Below are 18680 nucleotides of genomic sequence, written 5' to 3'. Positions count from 1 at the left end.
GAATTTTTTTTAGCAAAAGGACGAGAAAGGTTTTTATTATTCTTCGTACATTTTCTTATATTATGAGACACATGCCTTCTATCAAGGAAATGTTCAGGCTGAGTATTTGTCGTGTCTTCTTCATACAAGTCTTGTGCAGCCCTGCATGCAGAGCTGTCAGGACCAGTGACAAGGTACTCAACTTCAATGTTGTCAGTCTTAAGGTCCAGGATACACTTTTTGGCCCAAGAACACATTCCCAATACTTTTCACCATTGGAATGTTTGCGATTGGCAATACACTCATCTGTACACTCTGCATGTAGACAGCCTGAGTCAGGAACCACTTCAAGACTTTCATGTTTGGCGCAGAGCTTTTTTTATATTTATACTTAATATATTATGGTCTATTGATATTCTAACTGTGTAGACAGTTTGTGCTGCAGGTTGAAATGGAGTCTTACACCGGAATACGGCGGTTTGATATACATTCCGTTCATCTGCACACTAATTGTGTTTGGATTTTTCTTGCGTCTGAGGCAGTTGATGTCAACAATTCCATTTTTTCTCCTTCTCATATCCATTTTATGCCTGTCTACTATTTTTTAATACTTACTTTTATTTGCTCTTTATTGTAGGCTTGATGCTGCTAGTGCTGCGTATTGCCACTGAAAATGATTTTGCTCATACTGGTGGAAGCTATTGGTGTTCAGCATGTATCCAGTTTGGTTTTCTGTCTGGCTTTCTCGTTTCATATTCTTCGTACAAATTTCTCCGACTTGTATCTGCATCTTGCACAAATCAAGTCTGGCGAGAATGCTTTTTTCTCCTCTTTCTCTAGATCACATTTAAGGAACTGTTCCAAATGTTGTCCATCTTGTAGACACACCGTATAACAAGAATTGAAGTCAGGCCTTGAAAATACAAAATATTGCACATCTACAGTTGTATCAATCATATTTTCAACAAATAAAATTATAAATTAGAGTTACCTGTCTGTTGTTTGGAAATGAAATTTTTAAAACAAACTGTTACATTTTGATATAGCTTTATAGGGCAATTTTTTTTCTGTCTCATTCAAACAAAACGTTAAATTACTAATTTTTAGAAGGAAAAGATAGAGTTTGATGTATTTAAAGTGTACGAAATGTGAAACTTCATGGAATTTCAGTATTGTTTAGAATTTTACCTCCGCATATTTTGTACTGTGACATTACTTAATTGTTCGTCTGTAAATGTTTTTCTCTATTTAGAAGTTAGATTAATTAGTTTTGCTTTACCCTCTGTCATTAACAGCACGTTTCCTGGAAATTTTTTTTGGAACATAGTCCTAATCAGACTTATGCTGCACAAGCACACCGCCTTGCGTTTACCTCTGGATCAGTGTATGGATCTATAACTACTAAATTGAACTTTTTCCTGGTAAGTCTCACTTATATTTAGGCGTGATCTAGTTACTTTTCACTGGCAAAAGTTTAGTCCTATTTTTTTGTTAAGAGCCTTAAATTTAAAGTCGTTCCCTTTTTTTGAACCCAGACATATTGGAATTGTACAGTTTTCGCTTTTAGTGTCAAATGTTTGTAAATTTGTTATATATCCTTTAATGTGGTCAGTATTTTATCTTGCAATACAAGTTGAAAGGAAAGTTCATTTAGTAACTGAAAATATCTGAGAATAAGCACATGCCCCCTTCAGAATTTTTATATATAGAGCTCACATAAATAGATAATTGTTATAGAATTGTTGAGATTAATTACTAAGTTAGAACTCGTAATGAGGGGTAAGGTTATCTGACTGTTTTAATTGTAAGTTTGCGGCTGATTATTTCAAAGGAGAAAAGACAGGGAAATGCCAGTGCAACTGAATATTTGACTATGGTTTTATATTGATCAAAGTGATGTCACGTTTTATTGGTTTTGTAGGAATAATCAATCCGAATTTTCAATTTGATCTTTTAGCACGTGAACATTCTCAATTCAATGATATGGCTAAAGCTTTAATCTTAAATAGGCAGATTAGCACAAATTATAGGAAACAACATCAGACAACTTAAAACTTCACAAAGTTTTAACAAATAACTAAAAAATATTTTTCTTGAATTTCCGTGGCGAAAAAAGGGTGTAATGATTATACATGAATATGGATTGCAAGATGCTTTCTTTATGGTATTAGATAATGATTTGTTGAATGCAACATATTAAAATTGAAATGATTACTAGGAAGCATTACGATGAAGCAAATTAGCAATTCTTAAGGAATTGACCATGAAACAATAAAGACTGAATATTTCAATAAGATTAATACAAATAATGAATTTATGATACCATGTGTTTTTTTTTAACTATCTAGAATAATTGTTTAATGACGTGTAAAAACTATTGATATTAAGATAAACAAGTGTTGTAAAAATGTATTATTAAAAAACAACCCTGCGATTTGGCAGGGAAGAAATTATGAGTAAAATGACAGTTTTGTATTATTACAACACCTGCGTTTTGGAAGGGAAGAAAGGATGAGCTTATTATTTTGAATAAATATACGTGGATTGATTTTATTGGATGAGGCAAGTGCTTTATTCAATGCAAACTATTGACGTTTTTGAGTTGGAGTTACATACTATATAAAGCAATCGCTTGTCGCCTCAAGACAATTTGAAATTATACGTCGATCTAAAAGCAAAAGATGAAAATTGGAGTTGTCATTTTGTTTATCTTTGTTGGATCAATTCTTCTGAATACAGGTTAGTCTCGAATAAATAATTGTTTTTCATTTAGACAAGTACTATTTGGTTACTTTTTCTTTCAAGATTGGGTGTAGCAAAGACGTTAAATTCAGACAAAATCTGCAACAAAAATTTGAAGTAGAAATATCGTATTGCATATAAACATACGGTGGAGGTCAATTTCATTTGATAAGATCAGGTTTTTGGTAAGCGTTTGAGTGTGAAACTGTTTGTAATAGAAAACTGTACAATAATTTTCTGATGTTGATCAAATTAATATAAATATTTTCATCACTAAAGGCTGTCAGTTGAAAAAAAAACTTATTTGCCTATAAACATCTCCGCTCTATTCATTTGTTTGATGTTCTACTTAGTTTGAAAATGGTATAATAAAATAAATAAAATTAAAAATCGACGAAGAAAAGTAAATGCATGTCTTATATTTTAGGGAATACGTATCCGTGTTTTTTTTCATGTAGGAGACAAAACCGAACATTCACAAGCTTAAGTGATGGAATGACTACGAGTTTCAGCACTGGAGATCCATCGGTTTTTACATCCACGAAGGAGAATATCACCTTATCCTTTGAATGCTATGAACGATCTGGTCCATTTATGATAATACGGTACGCGTTTATGTACATCATTTTTCATCAGCAATTTACACTTTTCCCGCATACCTTATGTATCCCTATTATCATGCTTTAAATATCTTGCAATACATCATGTTCCAACTTTGAAATATTCGGATATTTTTTTTTTATCACTCAACTGTCATTTATTGGAGGCTCAGACCTTTTACTTACTTCTCTTTCATGATAAATTTGCTATATTTTGTAAATACAATATCTGACTTACCAAATTGAGAAAGAAAGAAACACCACGGTATGTACAACAATGACAACCCAAGTGAATCTAAAATAAGAGACAATGAAAAGAAAGAGAGAAAGAACATATTATATCCCCTTCCAAAACATGTTCTATAATTAATAAACAAAGCAATGAAAGCTCATTCAATGTAGTCCTCTATAGTGGCTTACAAGTGAAGTAGGCACATGCTGCTTTCGTTTTATTGCGCATGTCCTCACAGTTTATAAGGAGCTTAACATGTTTGATGGGAAAATTTTGTATTGCAGGATATTGTGTCATATAGTACGGTGTGCCATCCATATTGAGTAGTTAGTATAACGACCAAGAGAGTCCAAGATTACTCTTAGAAGTCAAAATTGTACAAAACAAAAAGATAATTCAAATGCACCCATATAAAGTCCGTTCTACTTAGGCAATGAGAAAGCAATATTGATTCATTCATTTGTGTAGCACAGGACTTTTATATTGTTTTGCCTAATTAAACCTGCGTCAATTCTCAAAATTAAACACTTGAACAAATTATATGTACTGTATCTGCACAATACCTCCTCTATAATAAAAGCCAACCACAAACAGTGTATATGCATTCAATAAAAGTAATTTATTTAATTCATAAATTATATTATATTATACTGTATAACCAATCGTCAAACATGTCTGTATGTCAAAATCAAAAAAGGACTTTAACCAATTACATTATTTTTCAGTCGTCTTATGGATGGCAAATATATGTACAGATGTGAAAAAGATACAGCCTTCGAAACATCAAACGACGTCGTTGTTTGGTATGCTACTGAATGGGGTAAGTATATCGCCCTGAAATATATATATATATATATATATATATATAAACAAGTCTAAATTGAAAACAACGTCCAAACCTATGATTGCGTTGGATAAAAACCGCATGTAAAAAAAAATTCTTGGTAGAGGGGTCTAAATACAGCACAAACAACATTTTCCAAAAGACCAAAAAAGTGAAAAGTATATTTTAACAAATCGCATTTAACTAACAGGTCGAACAACTGATGTTCTTAAACCCTGCTGACTGTCATTACCGATTGCCAAATAAATTGATCACGAGATGTAACATGGATCTTAATTATTAATTTAATACCAAACAGAAAACAATAAACTTGCGGTGAAGATGGTATACCGCAAACATGAGATGCAAAAATTTGTACACCATATCCGGATTTCGACAATTAATGTCTCTTCAGTGATGTTAGGGATCGAAACGGTATTTGGAAGGCCATATAATTTACCTCAATTTAGGATAGACACTTGAATTTTAAAGAGTCGAAATAGGGTGAACGGATCATATAAACCCGAAGGAAAATATAATACAAGCCCAAACGAAAAAATATAAACAAGTGTATATATAGGCCCCTTGTAAAGTAAAAAAAAAAATGTATGTGTTACCTGTAAATATATATAAATAAGCATTTGTTGAAAATAACCATTCTTTTTATTTAGAATATTTTCCTGAACCACCTTCGATATGTGAAGTTTGTAATGGTACTGGATTTGGAAAAGTTCATGTTGTTAAAGGTAGGACAATTGTGTTACCTTAATATTAAAAACTGTATATTTGTTGTAATCAGATCAACGCCCAGTCGTCAAATCGAAGTTGAATTTGACGACATACGTCTAAGTAAGATTCAAATTGACTGCCAATTCTGATCGCCTCATTTTGATGTAATTTTTCATTTTCTCAAATAAAAGTCCAAATCTTGTTTTTCTAACCTACTTCCTTTTTTCTTGGAGCATGATAATGACACTACAACCACCATGTAAAAATATGAAATCAACAAATACCAGTCAGTTAATACCTTGCGACCTGCTTGTCCTTTTTGACATATTAAGATGACGACTTTTATTAAAATAATTTATGCAGTTATGTACAACAATTCTATAGCCATTAATGCAAACAATGATATAAGTTAAGCCTTTTGCTGACTTTTTTGGTATTAAACAAAATTAAGCTAAATGATCCTTTGATAATAATAGCTTTTCATTGCCTTCCGCTATCTTGATCTCTTTTGAAAACATGAAATATTTAGTTCAAATATAAAAAAAAGAGTTGGTAATACCTTTTTATAAAGCCGTTTTTGTCACTTAAATTAGAAAATCAAATAGTAGAATAAATCTTAGATAATATCCTCAAGATGATCATAGGGTATAAGTCTTGGGCTCAAGCCTTAATTTGAAAACTTGCCATTAATATTTTAATATAATGACAAAATTCCTATAGGGAACATACTTTTAATTGTTTTAGTATGTAAACTGGTTTTATTTTGATTCCTATTGTACTATGTACATGCTATTTGCAATGATTACAAACATTGATAATCACAGGATGTTCAAACCCGTGACAGCTAATTCCAAAGATGAGGAAAGAATTAGTTTTTATTTAGAATTCGTATATAAGGGTTTATATGCCATCAAGTTTAGCAATATTTTCCACCAAACATATGTGCATAAATACATACCCGATACCCACAAGAGGATATTAGAGACCTTAACCAAACCTACCGATATCTCTCGTTTACTGCCCCAAAATAAATATTTCAAAATTTAGTTGATTTATCTGAAAAAAGCATCCAACATTTCACGGTAAATTGTGACCGAAACATGGTTCAGAAGGAAATAACTTCAGTTTTAACTGGATTTTTTTCAAGTGATCAAGCTCTTTTAGATATTTCATACATAATTTTATATAGTTAATTGACCAATTTGGTATCGCCTGCCCCTCTTTTTTTAGATATGTTTTTCTATGTATGTATGAAATTACAAGTCAAAATATATCCGATTACCCACAAGAGGATATTAGAGACCTTAACCAAACCTCCCGATAACTCTCGTTTATCGCCCCAATACAAATACAGTCCCGCTGGTCATGTTATTATCGAAGAATTTGGCATCGTAAACAATGAACAACTTAGAGAATTTCATACCAAAAGGCCTGCAATTATTGATTGTTTATATTGGACGTTTATTAGAGGATAACATGTATTGGACCTAGATTTGAGACTATTACATCTGATCCGCCCTCGATTTGAGGAACAGACGAAGATAAGAGACCGGACATCGTTCTGAGTCTTACATGCATGTATGTATTGTATATAGAGGGCTTTTATTGATAATACAACTCATAAATTCAATGAAATCTGTTTTATAATTCAAACTCGTTCCCCAGTATCACCGGTTTATTCAATTCAACGAATACATTTATTTTCATTGGTCTACAATTTGTCTTTAATGAAATCTTTTATTTGTATTGCTAGTTATATATCTCGAATCAAACAAGTCTTTGACTTGTAATTGCATATATACATAGAAGAACCTATCTAAAAAAAGGGCAGGAGATACCAAATTGGTCAATTAATTATATAGAATTATGTATGAAATATCTAAAAGAGCTTGATCACTTGAACAAAAATTCCAGTTACAACAGAAATTATTTCCTTCTGAACCTTGTTTTGTTCACAATTTACCGTGTAATGTTGGATGCTTATTTAAGACAAATCAACTAAATTTTGAAAAGCTTTTAAAAAATTCCACTCGTTCAAAATGCACAATTATGTAAATGCTTGTGAAAAATTAATATCGCCAAATACTATTTTAAGTCTATACATGTTTTCTGTACTCCCTGGGCATGTTGCAAACATACTTTTTTAGTTTTAAAAATATTTTACCAAGTATCATTCAATATACAACAGAATTATCTAAAACTTGAAATTTTAAGATTAAACTATAAAAAATTAAGTGTATTTAAAATTTTCAGAGAAATTGTTGTACAATTAAGGGCAGATAATTATATTGAATTAGACAATTTGTGGTTTTTTTTTATTTTTCCAGAAAATAAGGTCCGTCATCCTAATATCAAAATATAAAACTAAAGGTTTTGGATATTCAACTTTTGGGAAAATTAAATTAACTAAAAGACAGGCAAGAATTTTTTTCTCCGCAATGTGAACAGGTTGATATGTTTGAAAATCAATAATTCTGAATGATTCGTTGAGGTAAATAGCTAAAAAAGGTACAGTTTTATCACAAACGAGGTTTCACAGTGTTGATTACATAAACCCGGAAAAGTACATGTATGAACTATGAATTTATTCTTGAGGTAAACTAACAAAAGTATTTCAAAAGAAATAATTGAGATAAAAGAAAAACATCACTTATAATTCATTGTATAAATAATTTGTTTCGTTAGGGTTGCAATTTTAAGTGTGCTTGTTTGTTCTGTTGGATTTGTATGTGTTTTGTGTTTTTTTGTGTGTTTTTTCTGAAGTAGAAATTAATGATCGAAACATGACTTTAACAAACATTATCTTGTGTTACAGCGGATGATGCCGGTGAGTAAAAATACAGTTTCCTTAATCAATTAGTATGAATAATTATGTAACTATATGTGTGTTATTCTTCATGAATTTAGCGCTTCAATTTTAAATCTGCAAATTTGCAGCAGCAACACTAAAGACTGAGCAACACGAAATCCGCTCATTAAAGATGCACGGCTTAATATTTATTACACAAGACGCGGATTTTGTCTACATATGACTCATAGATAAATCAGAGAATGCATATATCAATACTTATAATTTGAAACATCTACAAAACACATTATGCTAAGCAAATTTATTTCAGTAGGGCCTGTTTCACCTTTTTGCAATTTAACTACTAGTATATACCCATGTCATTAATGATACTTATTTCAAAATAAAACACTTTGGCATTCCTGAAATGTGTGCTTCCATGTCTTACACAGTTTGAAACAAAACGATTATTAAAGACCAAAACTTAAAATTCATACAGAAACAGTAGTCAATTCAGTCATATTTGATTCAACGAACCATAAACAACAATAAATGCATAGTTTCAATTTAGTTTTCGATGTTAAATATTGCATTCGTACATTCTATTTACGATGACAGCAATTATAAATACAAGATTATAATAATGTCACAAACGCATGATTTATTGGAATATTAATGCATCAAATATCACGGTTTTATTGCATCATATCTTTTTTTTGTTTTGGATATTTACAAGTACATACCATATACTGACGCAAATCCAGTTCTTATATCGACACACGTATCAATCTAATTAAAATTAAATCCTTTAATTGCTCCCGTTCTGATATATAGAACGGGAACAATAAAAGGATTTAATGTAAATTAGATCGCACAAGTATTTGAATTTTTCGTTTCCCGATCGTATTAGGGTCATTAACTCAGGAGTACAGTGCATGCATGAGTTCTCTTTGATACGTACTCCAATGCAGAATGTAGCGGAGCCTTCCGAAATCATCTAAAATCGTTATATTTGTTCATTTACCAGATGACGAAAGAAAATTAAGTATAAAGTATTTTGCTAGTGTTACTATTTACTTAATAATGCTTTATTTCTATTATAATGACTTGAATGATTAAAAGCTTTTGAGATGCAATCTTTAAAAATTTCCAGTTTTCTGCAAATTAATTCTGATATCGGATTTATCTAATGCATTCTAATTTCAGCCTGTAAAGTTGGTAAGTTAAATCAAAATATATTATAACAAACTACAATGTATCTTTAGACAAATATATATAATAGGATTGTGTTGAATAATTTTGAAGGGTCGTTTTCAATGTTGTCCGAACGATCAAATACTAGTAGTTGTTTTAAAGTAGAGATATTGCCTGGTGCTCACAACAACCAGTAAAATAAATTTAGAAAAAGTATCAACTGTAGTTGTGGTTCGGAAAAAGCGTACACTTTACAAATTGAAGCAATAACACATTTAGTGGTTACATAATAAGAATATTATACTTTTATGCGTACTTCAAATAAGTATGGTTTACTTTTATAAATTTTGACTTGGATGGAGAGTTGTCTCATTGGCACTCATACCACATCTTCTTATATCTAATTACTTACTTAAACAGTTTCCAATGCAAATGTTGAATATAGATACAAGGATACAGTCACATTTCTGAGATCGTAATTGTCTCTAAGTTTATTTTATAGACATTGGTCAAAATGTTACTCGATTAATGATTTCTCAGATACATTTTCATTGTTTTTTTAATATTAAGTTTAATTTTTTAGTTATACCGGATGGTAAGTGAAATTAATTAAACCTTTTGGTTATAATTACATTATGGAGCAGGATCTGCTTACACTTCCGGAGCACCTGAGACCACCCTCGTTTAGCTCAGTCTTAAGTTTTCTATGTTATGTTTTGTTTACTGTTGTTTGTCTTTTGATCTTTTACTTTTTTTGCCATGGCGTTGTCAGTTTATTTTCGACTTATGGGTTTGAATGTCCCTTTGGTATATTTTGCTTCTCTTTTAAACCTTTTGGTAGAGGTATTTGTGAGGGGTTTATTTATATTGATTTAATGAGCTCAAAGAAATGATCTTGAAGTGTATGTGTAATAAATATAAAACTAATGTGTTCCAATGATATAACTATTCACCATATACTAAGACGAACAACTTGAGGACATTGTACGGCCTTCAACAATGAACAAAAGGCCTTGCCATGACAATATGTAAAACAATACACAATATTAGAGTACACTTGATGGGTTGTGCTCATTGTTGACTAAATTAGAATATTTTTACTGACAGATGAATTTGATCTATGAAATGATACAATGATACAATTCAGGTAATTTCATTACATCTATGACGAGATTAAGATGAAATGATAGGAATAGCAATATATTTTTCAGAATTGGGTAGTTAAGAGATATGTATAAAATATGCAATAACAGTATTTTATCTTCAGTTAAAGAACTAGGAAGTGCTTTTCATTTCTGTCATGAATTTCTGCCTTAAAAACGATCGTGCAGTTGGTGACATTAAGCACATATATTCAAAAAAAAAAAAAATTGAAACGGTTTTTGTTTTGTTATTGTTGCTTGTTTATTTGTTCCCTTTTTCTTGTCCAGAATTGGGATGCACCCTTCCTAGGCAATGCCCAGTCACAGATCCAAACACACAAATTCAATGTAACGGATGTGAGTGTTCTGAAAGTTCTGATGATGGATTATGTTGCTCCGACCCGGATGATAACTTTAAATAAATAAACATGTGATTTCAGTATACAGAGTCATTATTTGTAGCCAGTAATCTTTTCGTACTACTTGAATAACAAAATTAGTTTAGTACGAATTCTATTATTCCAGATGACAACGGTCGGATATGTTCCAATTTTCGTAACTACAATCCCGTCCCCTTTTCCCTGAATGTGACCTACCGAATTAGACTTATCAACGGGTTTGTACTAACATGAACAACACGACAGGTGCCACATGTGGAGCAGAATCTGCTTACCCTGCCGGAGCACCTAAGATCATCCCCAGTTTTTCGTGGGGTTCGTTTTGCTCAGTCTTCGGTTTTCTATGTTGTGTTTGTGTACTGTTGTTTGTTTGTCTTTGTCTTTTTCTTTTTAGCCATAGCGTTGTCAGCTTATTTTCTACTTGTGAGTTTGAATGTCCCTTTGGTATCCTTCGCCTTTCTTTTTCGATCAACATTCTAAACCATATTCTAACTACATTTTTTATTTAATTAATGAAATACCTTTATCTGGAGTCTAAACTAAGACAAACAAAGCACAAATTAAATAAAGCTAGTGCTTTCGCTATTTGGTATTTTACGTGCAAATAACGAAAAAATGATACATATGTAAAGGTTTAATGACTTGTGTTCCACAGTAATAACAAACATGTTCAATTGATTATTGTTTTCATTTTGTTTTGCTTGTCGTATATCCTAGGTTCATTCTTTCATCTGTGAAATCAATAATCTCTCATTCAAATCTGTTAAAGAATACTTATCAGTTTTTATTTGCTAAAAACGTCAGGATATACAAAGGTGGTTATTAAATTAATTTCATAAGTAAATGGAATACATACAACACCCATTGCTGAAAGGAATAAGATTGATACAACAGTCCAAAGAATATTGAACAAAAAGTAGAATATTCAGCAAAGACAACCTGTTCAAAAATCGTGTTGACATTGCAAATTTCGCTCAAAAATCACATTAAATTCGATACTGAATATGGGTATTAGTTCGCTTCGCGGATAGCTCTAGTTATAGTTACTTTGAAATTCAGGAGACCAGCCTGATAAAATATTTTTCTACCGTGGAACTAAAGAACACTTTTAAACTTGCTTCAGTGTAGCTGTGAGACGCTTTTGCGAAAAATATATTAACAAGGAAACTAAAAAAAAAAGAAAACAACACGTTATAAATTTCATGCGTCCGAAGCGCTTTTCTGGATTTACCTTCATCAGGAACGACCAAAGCCGAATATTTGAAAGCCAAGGACCTAAACAGTTGAAGAGCTATATAACCAAAATGAACCTAAAAAAAAATAGCCAAATCCATCTAAGGTCAACTTTGCCTGAAAGAGTTGAAACCTTAGCTTCTCAACAATTTCAAAATTTATTTACGGACAATTTTAGGAAGGTTTGTTATAAATCATGTCAGTTCCAAAATACTGACTACTGAGCTGATGATACGCGCGTGGACTGATAGTCCACCAGCAGAGGTATCGATAATAATAATAATCCCAATGAAGGCGATGTAGTTGGCTATTGTACTAACCATATCGTGAAAAAAGATAAATACACTGACTACTGTAGGAATAAAATGGTTATTCGGATATACAAGGGCTCCATACTTGAACACTGCATGCAGTAAAAATACAAGCAAATGGGATTTTGTTTTCATATAAAAGGATGTCAGACTATGAAAAGTGTGGAAAAATAAACAAGAGGCACACTTGTTGAGAAAAAATTGCATATTAGGACTTTTAGATGTACATTCTAAAGTTACTCTTTGTGTTGCTGATAAACAGCCAAAACTGCCAAAAAAAGAGTGCACACGCTGAAATGTCCCGCCTGCTTTATTGACAATTGTTTTTATGTTGATAGCCCTAAATATACCATTATACTACAAGTACCACACAAACTTAACATGATAAAAAAAAATGAGTCAAGGTTAGATAAACCAAGCCAGAATACATGTACACCTTACAATTATATCATACACTGAATATTGTTGACCTATTGCGTAAAGTACACAAGGAACAGACCAAACTATGAAAAATAGATATTGGCCAATGAACCATGAAAATGAGATCAAGATCAGATGAATCCTGCCAGACAGACATGTACACCTTAAAATCATTCCGTGGATCAAATAAAGTTGACCTATTGCATGTAGTATCTAAGAAACAAACTTAAACAGGAAGCCGTAACATTGACAAATGAACCATGAAAATGAGGTCAAGTCATCTGATATCTGCCAGACAGACATATACACATTACAATCATTCCATACACCAAATATAGTTGACCTATTGCTTACAGTTTGAGAAAAAAGATCAAAACACAAAAAATTAACATTGAGTAATGAACCGTGAAGATGAGGTCGATGTCAAATAAAACCTGCCTGACTGACCTGTACATCGTAAAATATTTCCGTACACCAAATATAGTTGACCTATTGCATATAGTATTAGATAAACAGACCAAAACACAAAAACTTAACTTTAACCACTGAACCATGAAATTGAGGTCAAGGTCAGATGACACCTACCAGTTGGACATGTTCACCTTACAATCATTCCATATACCAAATATAAAAGACCTATTGCTGATAGTATCTAATACATGGACTTGTCCACAAAAATTAATCTTGTTCACTGATCCATGAAATTAGGTTGAGGTCAAGTGAAAACTGTCTGACAGGCATGAGGACCTTGCAATGAACACACATACCAAATATATTTTTCATATTACTACTCTTAATAAGAAAGAAAAAAACCTTACAAAATTCTGAACTTTCATTTCAAGTAGTCCCTGAACTATGAAAATGAGGTCAAGGACAATGTGCATATGACAGACGGAAACTTCATAACGTAATGCATCTATATACAAAGTATGAAACATCCAGATCTTCTACGTTCTAAAATATTAAGCTTTTAAGTAGTTAGTTAACGCCGCCACCGCCGCCGCCGGATAATAGTAATAATAATAATGACTTTATTTAAAGAGGGTGACTCAATTAGCATCCACTAACAGTCAGGGGCGTTACTTAAACAAGTAATTTTTTAGTTACTTATATAGGTAATTTTTGTTTTTAAAAATTATAAAATTACTCAAAAGAGTTATTTTAAATTTCAATAGAGGCATGGAATAAATGTAGTTTTCATGAATTTTTACATTATTTTATATCATAAAATAAAGAATTTATTAGATTTGAGAGGAGTATAGAGATAAAGGGTTAAAAATAATAACAAAAATATTACTTGAATAAGTTATTTTATATATCTTTGAAAGAATTAGTAATAACACTTATTTAAGGAACATATGTAATTGTTTTGGGTTACAAATTATAAATAACTTCAAGTCTTAATTAATTCACAAGTTTCTATCTAATTATATCTGTCTACCTTCAAGATTTTCAAGGGAAATGATATTTTGATAGTCCCAAGAGACCAATCTTTGACCCAGAAGCGTCGATATGAAAGATAAGTGCGTCAGAAAAGTAATTAGTGTTTCAGAAGGATTAGATTTTATATTTCATGGGAAAAATAACCAGATGACTGTGAAAATTTGTTAAAGCTAGTAAAATCTGAATAATAGGACACATATACAAATAATATTTAGAAAATTACTTATATAAGTTATATTTAAAATAGCCTCGTTTTCAACATTAATTGTATAGGTAATTATAAAAGTTACTTGTTTAAGTAATGCCCCTGACTGACTAATCTACCTTGAGGCCCTCACAAAAAAAAACATACAGAACAAATATTACAGATATTACACTTTTTGAACATATAATTAAACTTTCATGCTAGATGATTGTCTTTAGAAAAAGAAAAAGAAAATAATACATTATACACAAACATGAAAACGACATGATAGAGTTAGAGAGTTGTTACATATCATTTATCATGTTTATAGTTAAAAAAATCTACACATTTTCTTTTAAAAGTACCTAGATTTTCACATAGTTTTATTTCATTTGGTAGTTTATTCCAAAGTAGTGAGGAACTGTATGTGAATTATTTTTTCATCGAATTTGTATTAGGTCTCACTACAGCTAGATTATTATTTGCAGAAGATCTTAAATTTTTGCTGTGTAGGTTTATAATTGGACAACATAGTTCTTTAAGGTAATTAGGTGCTTTATTATTGAGAATTTTATGAACAAGAATCAATTTATGATAAAAAAAATCCCAGATTTGAAATTTAACCATTTCAGCTCTTTAAAAATATTTACAGTAGGTGTTAATATTGGTGCATTAAGTATAATTCTGGCAGCTCTTTTCTTCATCTTAACAATTCTTTGAATTCCATCTGCATTACAATTTCCGCATATTGAGCAACAAAAATCAAATATGGACAGAATATAAGCATTATAAAATAACTTTCTACTACTATTATATCTAGATATTTCTTAATTCTGGATAACAGTGCAATACGAGAACTTATGCTTTTACATACATGATCAATTTGAAATTTCCAGTCTAAATTTTTGTCAATATATATACCTAGAAGCTTTTGTGTTTCAACAGATGTTATTGGGTTATCTTGTATTGATATATTAAGTTTATGACCTATCAAAGCTCGTTTTTGATTCGTTCCGACCATCCTACAAGTTGTTTTTAAAGGATTAATTACCATTTTGTTGTTAAACACCATTTATTTATAGTGTTGGCATCATGGTTTAGTTTTCTCTCTATCTTTTCCTTATTTATATCATGGGTATGAAGTGTTTTATCATCAGCATTCATGTCAATGACTGAATTTGATGCCTCTAAAGTCATATCATTTAATTATGAATAAAACGAACAGTAAGGGACCTAAAATGGATCCTTGAAGAACGCCATATTTATTAATATTGGAATCTGAAGCTGTATTACCTGAGCACACTTTGTGTGGTCTGTTTGAGAGATATGACTTGACCCATTTCACTGAATGATCTGAGACTTTGTATAAATGTAATTTATGGCAGAAAAGGAGATGATCAACAAGATCAAATCCTTTTTTTTTTCAGATCTAGAAAGACTGTTCTTACAACATTGCCGTCATCAATATATTTAAGCCGGTTATCTATCAATTTGGTAAGGGCTGTTTGGCATGAGTGGTTTGATCTAAATGTGGATTGTGCCTCGTGTAATAGTTTATATTTTGACAGATAAAGATAAAAATGTTTTGCAACATGTTTTTCAAATACTTTAGATATAGTTGGAAGTATTGATATAGGCCTGTAGTTTTCAGGTATGTTTTTATCACCACTTTTAAATATTGGATTCACTTTGGTTATTTTTAGATTTTCTGGGAATACACCTTTTAGTATACTTAAGTTAATTAAATATGTTATACTTGGTGCTAAAGCTTCTGTTGATATCTTAAGGGAAAATGGGCCAACATCATCTAGGGCAGTTGCTTTGGACTTTTCTAACTTAGAAAGTTATTTTTTAGTTTCATCTATTTTGATAAATGGAATCTTAAATTTAACGTTCTGAGGAATTTGTCTTGCACGAAGCTATTTAATTTATCTGCTTGAAAGGGTGTATTAGTTGTAATATATTTATCTCCTATTGTTGTAAAGTATGTGTTAAAGTTGTTTACTATATCTTGTATATTATCATATTTCTAATTGCTGAAAGTCATGGTAGATGGAATGCCATTTTGAACTTTAGGTTTTAAATCTTTGAGTAAAGCCCAAATTTCTTTAGATTGTTTGTTATTCTATTGCCTGCTTGAAATAGGACTGTTTAGATTTTTCTACTATTTTTGTACATGTATTGCGCCAATAACGGAAGTTATCTCAGTCCTTTTTGCTTTGGTAAAAATTTCTTTTTTTCTGAGCTTCTTTCACCTCATCTGTAAACCAATCTGGTTGCCTTACATGTTTTATTCTTTTCATTTTAATGGGAGCATGTTTGTTAATTACTGACAGAAATAATTGATACCACATATTCGTGGCAGATTGAACATCAATAATTTGTTCTATTTGTGTAAAATTTGTTTTATTTAAATCCTCCAAAAAAATTGGTTTCATCAAAGTTTTTAAGACATCGATATCTTATGTGTTGATGACGTAATCTTGGCATATCTTTTTGGTTTATTTTCCTCGTAATACATATTGGATAGTGATCACTAAGGGCTATTTTGGGACAACTGTTTCAACTATATTTCCAGGGTGAATTGTGTAAACATGGTCGATGATAGTACTTGATGTTGATGTGATACGGGTTGGAGTATTAACTAATTGGATTATAGAATGAGTGTGTAAAAGATTTTCCCATTTATTGCTTGTGCACCCTCCTGTGAAATCAATATTGATATCGTTCATGATTATGATCTCTAGCTCTAATTCATTTGCCTTATCAATTTCTTTTTCAAATTCGTTAATCCAAGATTGTGGCATATGAATGGGTCTGTAAATAAGGTATTTAGAGTTCTTAAAATATATCTGAAGCCAAATGCTTTTTAGTGAACTTATTTCCAAGTTTTTTCTTCTTTTGTAATTTAAAGAGCTAGAAACATGCGTTCAAGATCAAATCCTTTAATACATATAAAGTTTTCTTCGGTGTTACTTGTTAGAAATGTTTCACATATTCCCATAATATGGGTATTATTGTTTTTTATTTAGAAATAATTTCATCTCATCAAATTTAGATAGAAGCCCTCTTAGGTTTAAGTGTGAAATTTTTAAACCATTTTTCTTTAAGCCAAAATATGTACATGTATCTTCTGTACTTTTATCTTATTCTTTTGAACTTTCATTGCCCCCATTGGTTTGTTTTTATTGTCAATTAAGGATTTATATTTTCCTAAAATAGAATTTTGGGAGTGTAAAGTTTTTTCATCATTTATACAAGAAATACATTGAATATTTTCAGTTTCCTTACATTTACAATTAATGTCATCGCACAAGGTACATATGTCAAGTAAACATTCAAATTTGTTCACTGTTTGCCCAGGGTAAGTTTCGGCATAGCATGCATTGTCGGTGTCCTAATTTTAGTACCAACATTTTTCATTCTGTGTCCAAATTTAGAACAGGTCCAGCATTGTACTTTTGTTTCATGGCGGCAAAATCGAGAATTGTGCCCTTCTTCGCCACAGAAAAAACAAGCACCGCTGTGAGAGTGGTTGGTCGTCATTACTGTATTCTCCCTTCTTTCTTTGATAACTTTCACCAATGAGTGGTACAGTTTGATTAGCGTTGCTGTGCCTCTATCTTTGAATATTTTCGCTGTTGAGGTTACCATTTTCCCTTGTAAATTTTCCAACAGTTTGTAGACATTCTACATGGTAACTAACTGCAACTTTCGCGATAATGTTGTTTACAGTTTGTACATCCGCATCTCGTCGTGGTTGACATTCGGATAAAATTATCTTAGCATTTCTAGATGTATTACGAATAATGTTAATCATTGTGACGAATTCACATTCAACAAGTTCCGGGTCACTGTAATTGCTTGCATCGTTGCCTCCTACTTGTTTGACAACGTTTTTGAAGTCTTTTAAATTGATATTTTCGAGCTCGGCTTGTATGTGTGATGTATATGCTCCACGAATAGTCTTTACCATAGTGTTTTTAATAGATCACGAGTTCGAATTCTTTGGAGAATAGAACTGCCAATGATGAGCGTTTCTTTTTTTTTCATTATTTCCCACGCTTTTCCCCGTTACTTTTACTCTAGGTTGTTCTTGCGTCTGTTTGTTGGGCTTGTCTAATTTTGATTTGTTCGGGATTTGTGAGTAGCTAGCCGTTGCTGTATTTGGCTCAGTCTGAGTGATTTTCTACACTTTGTTTAATTATTTCGCTTGGCTTAGGTTCGGGTTCTGTTTGTGTAGCCACAGTTTGTGTCAACATAGTGTTGACATTCAATACAGTTATATCTGTTACCGTCTGTGTTTCCATAATGTTTGTTGATTTTATGGGCTGTGTTAAATTTGACACTTGATATGCTAGACTGTTACATTATTCCGTGAGATCATTTATTTTAGTAATAAGACTTTGGATAAGTTCACTGTCTTCATGATGACATAATCCAGATGTTGACCGATTTGTTTG

At 31.4% G+C, this 18680-nt stretch overlaps 1 protein-coding gene across 1 annotated transcript in view; it reads left to right on the top strand.

Moving 5' to 3' along the window:
* Positions 1–2553: 2553 nt before the first annotated feature.
* The window catches only part of LOC127711969 (uncharacterized), a 41986-nt gene continuing 25859 nt past the window's right edge, over positions 2554–18680 (top strand). The window contains exons 1-6 of the mRNA XM_052218125.1: positions 2554–2718; positions 3149–3326; positions 4278–4372; positions 5047–5121; positions 9099–9110; positions 9670–9681. Coding sequence (XP_052074085.1) covers positions 2661–2718; positions 3149–3326; positions 4278–4372; positions 5047–5121; positions 9099–9110; positions 9670–9681 — 430 coding nt within the window. The 5' untranslated portion in view covers positions 2554–2660. The remainder of the gene's footprint in view (positions 2719–3148; positions 3327–4277; positions 4373–5046; positions 5122–9098; positions 9111–9669; positions 9682–18680) is intronic.

The sequence above is a fragment of the Mytilus californianus genome, unplaced genomic scaffold, assembly GCF_021869535.1.
Source record: "Mytilus californianus isolate M0D057914Y unplaced genomic scaffold, xbMytCali1.0.p SCAF_8, whole genome shotgun sequence".
NCBI classification, from domain to species: Eukaryota; Metazoa; Mollusca; class Bivalvia; order Mytilida; family Mytilidae; genus Mytilus; species Mytilus californianus.
This window is presented reverse-complemented; position numbering and strand designations above follow the sequence as displayed.